Source organism: Bos indicus, chromosome 20 (assembly GCF_029378745.1).
Source record: "Bos indicus isolate NIAB-ARS_2022 breed Sahiwal x Tharparkar chromosome 20, NIAB-ARS_B.indTharparkar_mat_pri_1.0, whole genome shotgun sequence".
In the NCBI taxonomy this organism is placed as follows: Eukaryota; Metazoa; Chordata; class Mammalia; order Artiodactyla; family Bovidae; genus Bos; species Bos indicus.
The window spans coordinates 33,538,713-33,555,408 of NC_091779.1; the positions used below are offsets into that span (position 1 = coordinate 33,538,713).

General features: G+C 40.9%; 1 protein-coding gene across 2 annotated transcripts; it reads right to left on the bottom strand.

The window, feature by feature from the left end:
- Positions 1 to 527: 527 nt before the first annotated feature.
- On the bottom strand, positions 528 to 15,423 carry CARD6 (caspase recruitment domain family member 6). Of its 2 annotated transcripts, none has more exons than XM_070774721.1 (3): positions 15,101 to 15,423; positions 12,960 to 13,505; positions 528 to 3,725 (listed from the first exon to the last, which is right to left on the bottom strand). In XM_070774721.1, the coding sequence occupies exons 1-3, from the start codon at positions 15,381 to 15,383 to the stop codon at positions 1,450 to 1,452; spliced, it is 3,105 nt and encodes a 1,034-aa protein (XP_070630822.1). In that variant the 5' UTR covers positions 15,384 to 15,423; the 3' UTR covers positions 528 to 1,449. The 2 variants fall into 2 exon arrangements, with proteins under 2 accessions (XP_070630822.1, XP_019838615.1); XM_019983056.2 differs by having other exon boundaries at positions 12,960 to 13,508; positions 15,101 to 15,422.
- Positions 15,424 to 16,696: the final 1,273 nt, after the last annotated feature.

Sequence of the window (16,696 nt, forward strand, 5' to 3'; positions counted from 1 at the left end):
CCTGATAACTAACTTTGTTTTCTACATCTGTGACTCTTACTGTTTTGTAACTAAGTTCATTTGTACTCTTTTTTTAGATTTCACATATAACAGGAATCATATATTTGTCTTTCTGTGCCCTTACTTCACTCAGTATGACAATCTCTAGGTCAATCCATGGCACTGCAATTAAATATTTTAAATTTAATATTCCTTCTACTTAATGCTTCTAACTAGTAGAACTTAACCTAATGTTTAGGTTAAGACAATGTTTAATGTTTAGACAATGATGAATCTAATAAATTAAAGTTGAAAATTCTGCAACTCTTAAGTTCTCTTATACATTTCAGTGCTTTTTACAGACTTTGTAAACCTATCTTAAGCTTTTCAATTTAATAAAATCACAACTCTAAAATTAAAAATTCAGTTTTACATTTTAAGTTGGAGTCATGAGGCTAATATATCAGATCCTCAAATTAGTCAAATTATCTTAACTATGACAGATATTAAATATTTAAAATATGAAACATACACAATCACTCCAAAAGTTTAGGCAAAATAATTAACTTTATTGGTTGTCAGTTCGTTATTTCTATACATAAGGGGCAAATAAGCTTTATCATCCAAGCAATCTGGGGCTATTACTGCAAGCAAGTTGATTTAAAAATTCCAAACAAACAGGGTTATCTGCTTAGTGACTGATATCAAACATAAAATTTTTGACCAAAACATCCCTAGAGCAGCCAACATCCAGGAAAATTTTTCCTGCAACACTGAGGCTATTTGAGCCCTATTTTATGATCACCTTGAAATTAAAGTCTTCATCCTTACTTGTGAAAACAAGTGAAATAGTTTTATAGCCTCTATGCCCTAGGTTAAGTTGTGCGTGCTTAATCGCTTAGTCATGTCTGACTCTGCAACCCCATGGACTGTAGTCTGCCAGGCTCCTCTGTCCATGGGGATTCTCCAGGCAGGAATACTGGAGTGGGTTGCCATGCTGTCCTCGAGGGGGTCTTCCCAACCCAGGGATTGAACACAGGTCTCCTGCATTGTAGGCAGATTCTTTACCGTCTAAGCCACCAGGGAAGCCCAAGAATACTAGAGTAGGTACCTATCCCTTCTCCAGGGGCTCTTCCTGACCCAGAAATTGAACCAGGGTCTGAATTCTTTACCAGCTAAGCTACCAGGGGTTCAAGTTATATATTACCAAATATTCAAGATTGTATTCAATTTATTATTTACTGCTTGATTCTATTTTTTATTCTTTTCATATTTTTCCCTTTTCTGTAGGGCCATAATTCTCACAGATATTTTTATAATATCCAGTTGTGCTGTGTATATCTTGTTTCCTGTGTCATGCTAATGATAGTACATTTTTACCATCACTGCCACTCTCCTCCAGGCTACCCTATATACAATAGGAAAGGCCTGGGCAAAGGATACATTGCATAGGTCCCTAGTGTAAACATTTTAATGCTTCCCTCCCCTCTTGGGCCCTGGTCTTGGGCAATATGCCTTAGCCTGTGAAGGACCAGTATGAGATGACTTGGGTTGAGTGGGTTTGGGCTGAAAGGGTTTAGATTGGGAGGACTGGGGCTGGCATGGCTTGGGCTGAGTGGATTTGGATGGCGAACTTTCAGCTCGGGGGGCCTGGTGCTGAGTGGGCTTGGTTTGAGTGGGTTTGGGTTGGAAGGGCACAGGTTGGGAGGGTTTGTGCTGGGACTGTTTGACCTGGGGTGACTTGTGCTGATTAGGTCTGAATTGAGAGCTGGGCAAATACATGCTGTAGGACATAGGATGGAATCCCATTTGGAAAGATGGATTTGAAGGCCCACCTTGTGTCTTCAGCTTAGCTCCTTGCTGAGGGGCAGTCCTTCTTGGTTTTTGTGTGGCTCCTGCTGCTTGAAAGGCTTGATGATGAGGATTTTCAATATGGGGTTTTGTTCTCATGGATGTTCTCACTGTCTCTGTTGGCTTTGTTCCCCTGGCACTGACTTGCCCAGGCTTCCCAACTGCTCCTCCTGGCCATGAACCCAGGGAATGGAGGTGACCTACCTGGGAGTCCTCTTTCCCAGACCTTTCAAGGGTTCCTATTGTCTGTGGTCTCTGAGGCCAGGCCGGTATATGCTGAGACATGGGTCTTGGTGGTCTCCCAAAAGTTCTACCCATGTGATGTCTCCAAGGAGTTCCTGAAAATCTCATAAATGTTTCACCTGAATAAAATCTCTGGGGCTGGAAATATTGAATTCCAAAACGTTTGCCTGGACTATGTGCCCTTGTATTCTGAAAGGGCAAAGGATGGAACCTCTTAGGCCTCTGCTGTAACCAGAAGCGGGAGCCCATAGCCCAAGGGGCTTTCAAAGAAACATGGTTAAAGTTACCTCCAATTCTGGCTGGTAAAGGATGGAAGTTTCTCAGAGGAGGCATGAATACTGGGGTGAGATGGAAATTCTGACGATTTTGGTTGATCTGACAACTAGTCTCAGACATCTTAGCAGGGCTTTCAGATGAGTTTTTTCGCTGACTGTGTCTTTGTGATCCCTCATCTTCAGCTGCTCCAGCCAAGTTTTCACTAGGGGAAACTTGAATCCCCTGAATGTTCTCAAAGTCTTGGTCTACCTGTATCCCTAACTCTCTGGCCAGGGGGGCCATGTCTTCCACAGACACACATTTGAGTGAAGAGGACATCACTTCTTGGAGGGCAGCTTGAAGACCCTCCATGTTCCCTCCTCTCTGCCCTACTTCCTCCTCCTCCCAAAACAGTAGTTGTGATGGCTTCAACTTCAGGACCCTCTGGAAAACCTGAGCCTCTTCACTCTCCCTGGCCTGGGGACTGAGCACAAAGTAGCATCTTTCAATGGCAGCTTCTCCTAAAAACATTAGCAAGTCCCATTCCTTCTCACCTAGGCAGTCAGTTAAAAAAAACACAGCTGAGGAAACCTCCATTAAGAAACCAAACTGTGTCCAAAAACTTTCTAGATCTCCACGAAGGTTGGCCACAGCAACAGGCTTCTGGGGGAAACTGGGGCTTTCACTTAAACTGCTGCTATCAGGAAAACACCATGTTATCTCAACCAGGCCATCAGAGATCTGCCGGGGAAGCACCTGAACAGGCAAGTCCTGATGAAGAAAGATTTTGTGTGACTTCAGATGGGCAGGGCTGAGCAGGGCATTGAGGATTCTGGACTTGGAAAAGCTACAGTATCCTAGACGCACAAAAGAGATGACAGGCATCTTCATGAGAGTCAGAAACTTTTCTGTATCCCCTGTAGGCCCTCCTGAAGACTGTGTTGACTGCTCCTTCACAATGTCCTTCATGGCCCCTAGCATTAAAATGCTTCTGTTGTTTTCTGCATCTGGCAGTAGCAGGGGAAGAGCAAACCGGCAATGATACATGTTTGACATGACTTCACGTTGCAAAGAGCTGTCTGAAGACAGCAAAGAGGCGCAAAGGACATCCAGGGGATTAATGGTTTCTGTTTCTTTAATTTCCAAGTTCTCTACTCCAGTCAGCAATTCCCCTTTGCTCTCTTCACCCAGAACCTTGGGTCTGAGGACTGAATCTCTGGCTGTCACATCCAGTGCTTGAACTTTCATCAGGAAGTTCCAAGCCAAGTCACTTGGCGTCTCAGGCACCCACGTACATCCTCGGTCTAAGGAGAATTGTTTCACAAAGTCTGGCAGAATCTTTCTGCTTGTGTCCAGGTTCAAACAGGACAGGACATCTTTAAACACATTTTTTCTTTCTGTAGGAAGAAAAGATATAGTCAGTGAATGTCATGCTCAGCATCTAAGCTTCCTTCACTGACTTTTAAAATTAAGTAATTGATATTTTCTTTGGAAAAAAGAAAAGATGGTCCACCATCTTTCTGTTCTTTTTGTGGTTGAGTAATATGCAAAGTACATCATGAGAAACGCTGGGCTGGAGGAAGCACAAGCTGGAATCAAGATTGCCAGGAGAAATATCAATAACCTCAAATATGAAGATGACACTACTCTAATGCCAGAAAGTGAAGAACTAAAGAGCCTCTTGATGAAAGTGAAAGAGGAGAGTGAAAAAGTTGGCTTAAAGCTCAACATTCAGAAAACTAAGATCATGGCATCTGGTCCCATCACTTCATGGGAAATAGATGGGGAAACAGTGGAAACAGTGTCAGACTTTATTTTGGGGGGCTCCAAAATCACTGCAGATGGTGATTGCAGCCATGAAATTAAAAGACGCTTACTCCTTGGAAGGAAAGTTATGACCAACCTAGATAGCATATTCAAAAGCAGAGACATTACTTTGCCAACAAAGGTCTGTCTAGTCAAGTCTGTGGTCTTTCCAATGGTCATGTGTGGATGTGAGAGTTGGACTGTGAAGAAAGCTGAGCACCAAAGAATTGATGCTTTTAAACTGTGGTGTTGGAGAAGACTCTTGAGAGTCCCTAGGACTGCAAAGAGATCTAACCAGTCCATCCTAAAGGAGATCCGTCCTGGGTGTTCATTGGAAGGACTGATGCTGAAGCTGAAACTCCAATATTTTGGCAACCTCATGCAAAGAGTTGACTCATTGGAAAAGACCCTGATGCTGGGAGTGATTGGGGGCAGGAGGAGAAGGGGATGACAGAGGATGAGATGGCTGGATGGCATCACCGACTCAATGGACATGAGTTTGGGTAAACTCCGGGAGTTGGTGATGGACAGGGAGGCCTGGCATGCTGCGATTCATGGGGTTGCAAAGAGTCAGACATGACTGAGTGACTGAACTGAACTAAACTGAATATTCCATTATATATATGTTCCACAACTTCTTTATTCATTAATCTGTTGATGGAGGAGGGATGGAATGGTGTGGGAGATGGAAGGGTGGTTCAAAAGGGAGGGGACATATGTACATGTATGGCTCATTCCTGTAGATGTATGGTAGAAACCAACACAATATGGTAAAGCAATTATCCTCCAACTTGAATTTTTTAAAAAGATGAAACAAGTAAAGTGAAAGTACTGTTTCATCACCCTGCCAAGTCTACTTTCCAAGAGATATGTCTATATGGTGTGGTATGTTTCCTTCTCTTCCTTTTTCAATACATATGCAGAAGTACATATGTAGACGTACATATGTATATGTACTTGCATATGTAGAAGTACACAGTTTGGTATAATGGATGCTATTTTATTCTATAAATGATCTTATACCAAATGATTTTTCAACTTCTTTTCACTCAGTGGTATTCCTTGCAAATTCTTCCAAGTAAGTATATACAGAGAACTACTTAATTCATTTTATGAATCCATTGTACTTAATGGTTTGGAAGAACCACTATTTATTTAACCATTGTCTACTGATGATCATTCAGGTTTTCGAATTTTTGGGCTATGTTCATATGCAGTAATGAAAAAACCTGTTAATTCTTCTTTATACATATGTATAAGGAACTCTCCAGGTAGATACTGATTTATTTATTAAATGTTAACTTTTGCTAAACTTTGGAGAAATGGAAGATTTTGTCTTCTCAGAATTTACATGTTCTATATAATTTTTCCTGATGTCCTTTTCCAATTTATATTCTAGCCGCTTATTGAGAGGACAGAGATAGTGCTAAGTAGAGAAAGAAAATCAGAGAGCATTTTCTGCTCCTGATGGATAGTAACATAGCATAAGCTTCTTGGATCCCTTGTAAAAGTAGCCTAGAAGAAACAGTAGACATGAGAGAAAGTGTAGGTTTCAAGAATTAACAAAAGGAACTCTAAGAAATCCTTCAACAGTCTGAAAGTTGCTTGAACTGGTGCATCTGATGGGTAAGAAGGTAAGGGAGGAGTTGAGGCCAGCATGAAGGATCCCCAGAGGAGGCAGAGAGAAGTAAGAAGAGGGATTGCAGAAAACATATAAGTTCTGCTCTTGCCTCTCCCCTGCCTACCCCCTGCTTTTCCTTAGGACAACCATCCTCTGTTTCTTCAGCACAGAAATTGGTACCCACACAGCCCAAGCCAGATGCCAAATGTTGACAAGGTAATATCAGGCTACTGTGGAATAGTACAGTGACATGTCTAACAAGCACAGAGATGAATGAAAAATTAAGAAGCAATAATTTCTAGAAGCCAGTACCATTTTTGCAAATTAAAAATTCATGAAAATAGCCCAGGTAAGGCAAAAAGAAATGATTGGAGATTTTAGCTGCCACCCACTGAAACGAGACAGAGTTTTTCATTTCAATCCCACAGTTGATCAATGGAGACCCACTCCAAGATGACCCAAATATTGGACATAGAAAATAAGAATTTTAAAAGTAGCTATCTTAACTATTTTCAAGAATTTACAATAATATAAACCCATAATGAATAATTTAGTAGAAATTACCAGGAAAAAAGAAGAAAGCATTTAAAAATTTAAATTCTTGAACTAAAAAGCGTAATATCTGAATTTTTTCAAAAATAAGTATATGGACTTTTAAAAAGACTGGAAATGACAGAAGAAAAATTCAGTGTACTTAGAGATATAGTAATAGAAATGATCCAATCTAAAGAATAAGGATAAAAAATACTTTTTAAAAAATGAACAGAGCCTCAGGGACCTTGGAAAAAACATCAGAAACTCTAACATACATGTACTTGGAATCTCAAAAAGAGAAGGGGAACAAGTGGGACAAAAAATATTTGGATAAATAACAGCTTAAAATTTTCCAAATTTGGGGGAGGGGAAATTCCAAATTTAGAGATTCATAAATCCTACATAAGATGAAAACAAAGAGAATCGCACCTAGACACATCAGAGTTAATCACAGAAAACATTTTAAGGAAAACGTCTTGAAATCAACCAGAAGAAAAATAGCACAACGCAAGAGGGAACAATGATAAAATGACAACAATTGCACTCATCTCACATGCTAGTAAAGTAATGCTCAAAATTCTCCAAGCCAGGCTTCAACAATATATGAACCATGAACTTCCAGATGTTCAAGCTGGTTTTAGAAAAGGCAGAGGAACCAGAGATCAAATTGCCAACATCCGCTGGATCATCGAAAAAGCAAGAGAGTTCCAGAAAAACATCTATTTCTGCTTTACTGACTATGCCAAAGCCTTTGACTGCATGCATCACAATAAACTATGGGAAATTCTGAAAGAGATGGGAATACCAGACCACCTGATCTGCCTCTTGATAAACCTGTATACAGGTCAGGAAGCAACAGAACTGGACATGGAACAACAGACTGGTTCCAAATAGGAAAAGGAGTACGTCAAGGCTGTATTTTGTCACCCTGCTTATTTAACTTATATGCAGAGTACATCATGAGAAATGCTGGGCTGGAGGAAGCACAAGCTGGAATCAAGATTGCCAGGAGAAATATCAATAACCTCAGATATGAAGATGACACTACCCTAATGGCAGAAAGTGAAGAACTAAAGAGCCTCTTGATGAAAGTGAAAGAAGAGAGTGAAAAAGTTGGCTTAAAGTTCAACGTTCAGAAAATGAAGATCATGGCATCTGGTCCCATCACTTCATGGGAAATAGATAGGGAAACAGTGGAAACAGTGTCAGACTTTATTTTTGGGAGCTCCAAAATCACTGCGGATGGTGATTGCAGCCATGAAATTAAAAGACATTTGCTCCTTGGAAGGAATGTTATGACCAATCTAGACAGCATATTAAAAAGCAGAGACATTACTTTGCCAACAAAAGTCCGTCTACTCAAGGCTATGGTTTTCCCAGTGGTCATGTACGGATGTGACAGTTGGACTATAAAGAAAGCTGAGTGCAGAATAATTGATGCTTTTGAACCGTGGTGTTGGAGAAGACTCTTGAGAGTCCCTTGGACTGCAAGGAGATCCAACCAGTCCATCCTAAAGGAGATCAGTCCTGGGTGTTCATTGGAGGGACTGATGTTGAAGCCAAAAGTCCGATACTTTGGCCACCTAATGTGGAGAGCTGACTCATTTGAAAAGACCCTGAGAAAGATTGAGGGCAGGAGGAGAAGGGGACAACAGAGGATGAGATGGTTGGATGGCATCACCAACACGATGGACATGGGTTTGGGTGGACTCCGGGAGTTGGTGACGGACAGGGAAGCCTGGCGTACTGCGGTTCATTGGGTCACAAAGATTCAGACACAACTGAGCGACTGAATTGAAGGAAACTGAGCATCAGAAAGAATGGAAGCCAAATGACAGAAATGATAATCGATCATTTCTGAAGGCAAAAAGGCACCAGTCTAAAATTCCTTACAGGAAAAATATTCTTCTGGATTGAAGGCAAAATGAAGACATGTTTCAATAAACAAAAAATAAATAAAATTCTTCAGGCTAACAGGGAATAACAGCAAACAAAAACTTGAATCTTCAGGAAGAAGAAAGAGCAGAGAAAATGATAAATTTATGGGTTCCTGGACTTCCCCTGGTGGTGCTAGTGATAAAGCACCCACCTGCCAATGCAGGAGACATAAGAGACCTGGGTTTGATCATTGACTGATCCCAAATAGTATAAACTAGAAGGGAAAGTGAAAGTGCAGTTGCTCAGTCGTGTCTGACTCTTTGCGACCCCATGGACTGTAGCCTACCAGGAAAAGAGTTGATTATATAACCTATATCCGAATTGACTCTATACATTGCAGAGTACACAGGCATTGCCTTAAGTCTTCCTAAGACTTCAATTTGAGATGCAGTGATGGGGTGGGGAGGGGTGGGAAGAAAGTGGCCTAAAATTTAACATGACAAAAAACATTACTATCCTTCTCTTTTGAATCAGATGTATTTGATTTCCACCACCCCACCCCTCCCCCACCCCGTCCAGTTCTCAGCTGCATAGACAAATGTTACAGAGGAAAGAGAGCATAGCCATAAATTTTTATTAAAAATTTTTTTTTATCCTGCAGTCAACTAGAGTGGATTGGAAACCGTTAGAATTATATACAGTCATAACTGCATTATTATTGAAACTTTTCTTGACCTGTTTTCCTAAGGCTATGTCAAATACAAATTGGCACTTGCCAAGGGCATTTTCCATCTGCCTCTTTGGAGACTGAGTCCTGTGCTGCTGCAGCTATTGACCTTCAACATGCCCTGAAGGGGGTTCAGGGTGGAGAATGTGGCATTTTGTTGCTGCAGGAAAACTGGTGGAACAGGCCTTGAGATGGTTAGATATTTTCAGGAACTGATTTCATGATCCCAATCCTAACACTTTCTCATATCCAGAAAAGCACTCAGTCCCTTCATGGTGACATCAGCTCCTGGTGGCTAGCAGAAAACCTTTTGTAAAATAAATGCTTGATTGTGTGATATCCTCCTTCACCAAAAATCATATATATTGACCTTCCCCCACTACTCCTTTGGAGCAGTTTCTCAGAGCTATCTGAAGTGCTGTCTACCCTACTGCAGTCCTCATTTTAACTCAAATAAAACTTAATTTGCAACTCTCATGTTGCACATCTTTCTTTAGTCAACAAGTGTTAGATTGGTTGCAAAACTAGCCCCAAGTAATGGCTTTCCTGGGTTTCCCTGGTGGCTCAGATGGTAAAGAATCTGCCTGCAAAGCAGGAAAACCAGGTTTGATCCCTGGGTCAGGAATACCCCCTGGAGGAGGGCACGGTAATCCAGTCCAGTATTCTTGCCTGGAGAATTCTATGGACAGAGGAGCCTGGCAGGCTACAGTCCATGGGGTTGCAACGAGTCGGACACGACTGAGCGACTAAGACACAATGACTTTCTGGTATCCACACCTTTTGTAATATTACTTTGCAAGAGATGCAGCCTATTCTTCCCCAACCCTTAAAGCTTTGAGACTTGCTTTTGCCAACAGAATGTGGCAGAAGTCAAACAGTGTTATGGATTGAATTGTATCCCCTACAAAAAGATGCTAATCCTCCCAGTACTTCAGAATGTGGCCTTACTTGTGAATAGGGTCATTACAGAGGTCATCAACTTAAAATGAGGTTATTAAGGTGGGCCCTAATGCAATTTGATCAGTGTCCTAATTAAAAGAAGAAATTTGAAAACACACACATGCACCAAAGGAAATGACTTGAAGACACCAGAGAGAAGATAGTCTTCAAGGCAGAGAATTCCAGAGGCTACTGGAAGCTGGGAGAGAGAACTGGAACAGGTCCTTCCCTAATGTCTTCAAAAAGAGTATAACCCTGCCAACACCTTGGTTTCAGTCTCCACCTCCATGTCTGTAAAACAATATATTTCCCATTGTTCTAAGCCACCTTTTTGTATTATCTTACTGTGGCGGCCCTAGGAAATCTATCATACAGATGGCATGATAGTTCTGAGTCTAAGCCTCAAAATGCCTTCAGGACTCTGTCTCTGTCTCTCTGACTCCTCTGCTCTCACTATAAGAATATGCCTGACATAGTCTGAGAGTTAGCTCAGACTAGCTTGTTAGAGGGCATGGCAATCCACTCCAATATTCTTGCCTGGAGAACCCCATGGGTAGAGGAGCCTGGTGGTCTACAGTCCATGGGGTTGCAGAAAGTCAACTGAATCAACTGACCATGCATGCACAGCTTGCTAGAAGATGAGAAATGAGCCAATAGCTTGCTGACCACCGATACAGAAGTAAACCCAGAGAAGACCAGAAGAATGCCTGCCAACTATAGACATATAAAAATTATACACTCTTACTGATTTAAGTGACCCTAATTTTGAAGTGCCTATTAATTTATTATGGCAAATAAATAATACAGAAAAAAATATGCAAAACAAAAAACAAAACAGTATCATGCAAGAAACATATAATATTGGAATGTTACCTATGGAAGAAGGTGCATAAGGAATAGAGAAAAAAGTCAAATAGATTAAAAAAAGGAGGCGGTTGCAGAATAATGCTGATGGTATGCAATGAAAAAGTAATTCAACCCTATGTAACTATTGTAATATATTTAAAAAATTAAGAATGAGGTCTAAAAGCAACTATGAATCGGGAAGGTATAGGGAGTAGGACAAGAGTTGTGTTATAGGTTGAATTATATACCCCTCAAATTCATAGGTTGAAATTCTAAGACCCAGTATCTCAGAATGTAGTGGTATTTAGAAATGGAGTCATTGTAGATATATAGTTGGTTAAGATGAGGTCATTACAGGGAGCCCTGGTCCTGTGACTGTTACCCTTATAAAATAAGAAAATTTGGGAATTCCTTGGTGTTCCAGTGGTTGGGATTCTGAGCTTCTCCTGCAGGGGGCTTGGGTTCCATCCCTGGTCAGTTCAGTTCAGTTCAGTCATTCAGTCATGTCCAACTCTTTGCGACCCCATGGACTGCAGCACAGGGAACTATTAATAGGACCCGGCAAACTGCATGCTGCGGCCAAAAAACAAAAGAAAAAGGGGAAATGTGAACACAGAGACATGAACCCAGTAAGACAACCACGTGAAGATAAAGGCAGATTGTAGGGGATGGGAGGTAGAGTGCTTCCACAAGCCAGAGAATTCTAAAGATTTCCAGCAAACTACCAGAAGCTAGGAACAGATTCTTTCTACAGCCTTCGGAAGGAACCAACACTATATACACCTCCAGACTTCCAGCCTGCAAACTGTGAGACAACATATTTCTATTGTTTTTTTTTTCTTGCAGCCATGAAATTAAAAGATGCTTGCTCCTTGGAAGAAAAGTTATGACCAACCTAGACAGCATATTAAAAAGCAGAGACATTACTTTGCCAAAAAAGGTCCATCTAGTCAAGGCTATGGTTTTTCCAGTAGTCATGTATGGATGTGACAGTTGGACCATAAAGAAAGCTGAGAGCTGAAGAACTGATGCTTTTAAACTGTGGTGTTGGAGAAGACTCTTGAGAGTCCCTTGGACTGCAAGGAAATAACAACCAGTCAATCCAAAAGGAAATCAGTCCTGAATATTCATTGGAAGGACTGATGCTGAAGCTGAAGCTCCAATACTTTGGCTACCTGATGTGAAGAACTGACTCACTGGAAAAGACCCTGATGCTGGCAAAGATTAAAGGCAGGAGGAGGAAGGGACAACAGAGGATGAGATGGTTGGATGGCATCATGGACATGAGTTTGAGCAAGCTCTGGGAGTTGGTGATGGACAGGGAAGCCTGATAGGAAGCAGTACATGGGGTTGCAAAGAGTCAGACACGACTGAATGACTGAACTGAACTGATTGTTTAAGCTACCAAGTTTGTGGTGCCACTCTGTTACAGCATCCTAGTAACCAGGTCAAGGTGTGCAGAGGAGGAAATTACTCTTTTCTGACCCATAATTGGATTATGGATTTGGGCTGAATGTGAGTTGGTAGTTACCTTCCCCTTCTATATTCAGAACTTGGTGGTGTTTATTTTCCCAGACAATATCTCTCTGAATTAAGCATTTCTCCTATTTTTAATTTTCATTAAGAAATATTCAAATTCAAGGTACTGGTATAATCTTCCTCATTGAAATGGCAATATTTGGATAGCTCAAGACAAGCATTATTTTGGGACCTTATCCATTTACCACAAATTCCTCTCCTGTTTCTGCTTTAATATTTAGGTCTATAATCCCCATATTCTATTGGTCACAAAGGTTCTAAAATAATTTAACAGACTTAATCTGAGGTACAGAAGGCAACAGCTAAAATTAGTGGTTAGCAACTTGTTATATGTGTGATGGAGGTGACTGCAGAAGCCTAAAAGTTCATAGTCAATACTTACTTTATCTATACTGTCCACTTGGAGAAGGGCATGGCAACCCACTCCAGTACTCTTACCTGGAGAATCCCCATGGATAGAGGAGCCTGGCAGGCTACAGTCCATGGGGTTGCAAAGAGCTGGACACGATTGAAGGAACTTCACACATATGCACATACTGTCCACTATTTCTAGGTCCTGGGTTTTCCTCCCTGTCAACACCCACCTCTGAGGAAACTCCAAGTTAGAGAAGTCCAAGGAATTTCTGAGGAGCTGCTTTTCTGCTTTCATGTGGTGCCCTTCCTCAGTCCCCTCCTTGTTATGATACTGCAATCAAGATTTAAGTTTTTGCCTAAGTAACTCTACACACACGATTCCCATACCTTCCATACTTTTCTCCTCTTCCTCCTCCAATGACATGCCAGTTTCTGGATCCTCATAATGCTGTTCTTCATCAGAGAACTCCGTGGTTTCAAGGTACACAGAATCCTCTCTGTCATCATAGAGGCCTCCTGGGTCACTGTAAGCCTCCTCTTCCAAGGTGATGTTTGCCTCTTCAGAGTACCCCACAGATTCTAGATAGTCCTCTTGTTCTAAGTATAAAGAATCGTCTGGATCCTCATATCTCTGTCCATCCTGTAAATACTCAATTGTTGCTGGAAATTCGTACTCAACGATCTCAACTGACTGTGGCGATGTGAATTTTGATGTGTTATCTTCCTTCTCATTTTCCTTTGAGGACCAAGCAGTTTCCTGATAACTAGTTTTCTTGTCTGTGAAAGACTCAGAGGTTTCTAAATCCATGCATTCTTTCTCTTTGAAGGACGTGGTGATCTCAGGGTTCTCAGGCTGTTTCTCTCCAGAAAGGAAAACATCTTCTTTGCTTGCGCCTATCGGTAGAGGTGGCTCTATATACTCATGTTTCAAAACTTCTGGAAAGAATAAGAAAGTTTGAGAGATATTTATTTTCTCTCTCGAAATTAACAGATGTTATATTAGGGAGTTTCCATGACCTCAAAGCATCATCTCTCTATTTCATTAGATGATAGGAATACATACATAAATGGCAATAAGTCAGCTCAGAACTTTCTTTCTCCCACTGAAAAATATCAGATCACACTCCTGCCCAGCTCAAAAGTTTGAGTCTTTCACAGCAAACTCAAAGGGTAAGTGGATGAAATAGAAAACCTGAATCCTTTGTTTACTTGTGGATTTACTGTAATCCAAAATCAGGCTTCCCTGGTAGCTCAAATGGTAAAGAATCTGCCTGCAATGCAGGAGATTTGAGCTCGAGCCTGGGTTAGAAGGTTCCTTTAGAGAAGGAAACAGCAATCCACTCCAGTATTCCTGCCTGGAAAGTCCCATGGACAGAGGAGTCTGGTGTGCTGCAGTCCATGAGGTTGCAAAGAGTTGGAAATGACTGAGTGAATAACACTTTCAACACCAGCTCAGACTTTCTAGGGTCATTGCTAATGAAATTTGACCCTAATAATTTCTAATGAAGAAGTGAGTAGCTCCTATTTAGAATAAATCCTGGAAATGCTAAGACCTATATCTCTAAGCATATGGGTCCTGTACTACATTAAAAACCATTAGCATTGATATTTTTATCTTAGCCTCTGCCTCTCTGTGCTGTGCTTAGTTGCTCAGTTGTGTCTGACTTTTTGCAACCACATGGACTGTAGCCCACCAGGCTCCTCTGTCCATGGAGGTCCTCCAGGTAAGAATACTGGAGTGGGTTGCCATACCGTCCTCCAGGGAATCTTTGCAACCCAGGGATGGAACCCAGGTCTCCTGCTCTGCAGGCAGATTCTTTATCATCTGAGTCACCAGGGAAACCCAAGAATACTGGAGTGGGTAGCCTATCCATTCTCCAGGGGATCTTTCCAACCCAGGAATCAACCAGGGTCTCCTGCATTGCAGGCGGATTCTTTACCAGCTGAGCTACCACGGAAGCCCTAAATGCTCCCTATTTGCCACTAATTATCATTGAACATTGAAAAATTAGCATTTGACTTGCTCCAGAAATTGAGGATTCTGCTGACATTCTTCTTACAGAGAAAATGAAATTGCTAATACACCACATATGTGTGTCAAAAATTATTTTCCCTCTATTTTCAAAATGGCCATACTAAGTGAAAGATGCAGCTTTTGGTCTTAAGGTTGTTAATACCTATGAATTCACTTACTTGATAAAGAAGTCCCAATGTATCACTAACAGTAGTCTCTTTCCAATTATAAGTATTTCTGGATGTCACTGTCAGAACAGTAAGACATTTATACCAGCAAGAAAACAACTGCTGGTTTTGGATTGTATTTGAACAAAAAAGTTATAAATCCTCCAGAACAATAAAATACATCATTCCCTGCTTTTTAAATCTTGGACACTTTTCCCTTTTATCATATTTCACTGAAAATTATCTCCAGGAGAATGACAAATGAAAATAAAGGGTAGTCATTTTCTTTTTTTTCAGGAAAACTGCCTCCTCCCTCTCAGCCCAAAAAGTGTAGAAATTTAACCTACCTTGATTTAAGTTGCAAATGGTAGCTGACTGGGAAAAAGTATTAAACAAACAGTTGAGGAAAAGCTGACAGCTCACTTCTCCTTTTTTCTGTACCAAAATCAACAGCTTCCGACTTTTCTTCAGGGGATCTGTAATATTCTCCAGAATCTCATACTCTTCCTCAGAAATCAGCTTCCGAGAGGTTAACGTATCTAAGATACAATCAGGATCCTGTTGTAGGATTTCTAATAACTTTTTTCTTTCTTTTTCTATGATCTGGGACGGAACACTCCCAGCAGCCATTGTTCCTGTTTTCTGCAGACCAGGAAATGAACTATGAAACTGTTTCAATGCAGAAACACAAGTTTGGTTTTGCTTTTTTTTTTTTTTAAAGGCAGAGTAATGCGTTTTGGCAAAGATTAACCGTGTCAGTGACCCTTAGTGTTGGAGAGAGTGGATAAAAACAAGCCAAACAGTTTGGGGGAATCCAGCCATGAGCCCCCACAGATCCTTATAGATTATTTACCTGTTTTTTTTTTTTTTTTGATGACTTGTCTCAGTTTCATATGGTTTAGCCTCCAAGAACTCTTTCTCTGAGAAGAGCCTCTTGAACTTCAGATTCCTTGCTCTGAACTCTATCTGCAATATCAAGATTATGAATTGATTAACCCTTTTGGAGAGAAATCTGTCAATATGCAGCAATAAATAAATAAATGTGACAGATAAAAATAAAAATTAAACCATTCAATGCAGCAATTCCACTTCTAGGAAATTATCTTAAAAAATAATGAGACAAATGACCAAAGATGGATGTGCAAGAATCTGCACTTTCATATTTTTATAATAGCATAAAAATGAAAGTAACTCAAATTTCCACAAATTAGGATTTATGGAACAGATTTGATACATCAACAATGGTGTTACCAAGTAAGGTCTGGCTGCTTATCACTCAGTGAAAGTCACTCAGTCATGTCTGACTCTTTGCGACTCCATGGACTATACAGTTCATGGAATTTTCCAGGCCAGAACACTGGAGTGGGTAGCCGTTCCCTTCTCCAGGGTATCTTCTCAACCCAGGGATTGAACCCAGGTCTCCAGCATTGAAGGAGGATTCTGTACCAGCTGAGCCACCAGGGGAGCAATGGAGAGACAAATGTTGGAGAGACAAATATTGATAGAAAGGAAAGTTGTTTTAATCAGAATGCCAGCAATCTGGGGAGATGGTGGACTCAGTGTCCTCCCAAAAACAGCTCAGAGGATTCTGGTTGGCCACAAAACTTTTATAAGGAAAAAGGGAAGTAATCTCAGTTAACCATTGAAATAGGGCGTCAGAGTTGTAGCCATCTCCCTCTGTGTGCAGACGTGTGGGCAGACCAGTCAACTTCTTAGATTTTTCTCTAGAGGCTATCTTGTTCACACAGTGTATTTGCAAGGTTATACTAAAGAGGAAGCTAGCGAAGAGATCTGGTCATCTGTTAACTACTTATTCTTCATTTCAACATCTTTGATGAATGGAAAGAACCAATAGATTAGGCAAGGTATGGGGTGATCAGGATTTGAAAGGCATGCTAGGGCCAGAGACATGTAGAGCATGGGGTGCCAGGTTTAAGGCTAGT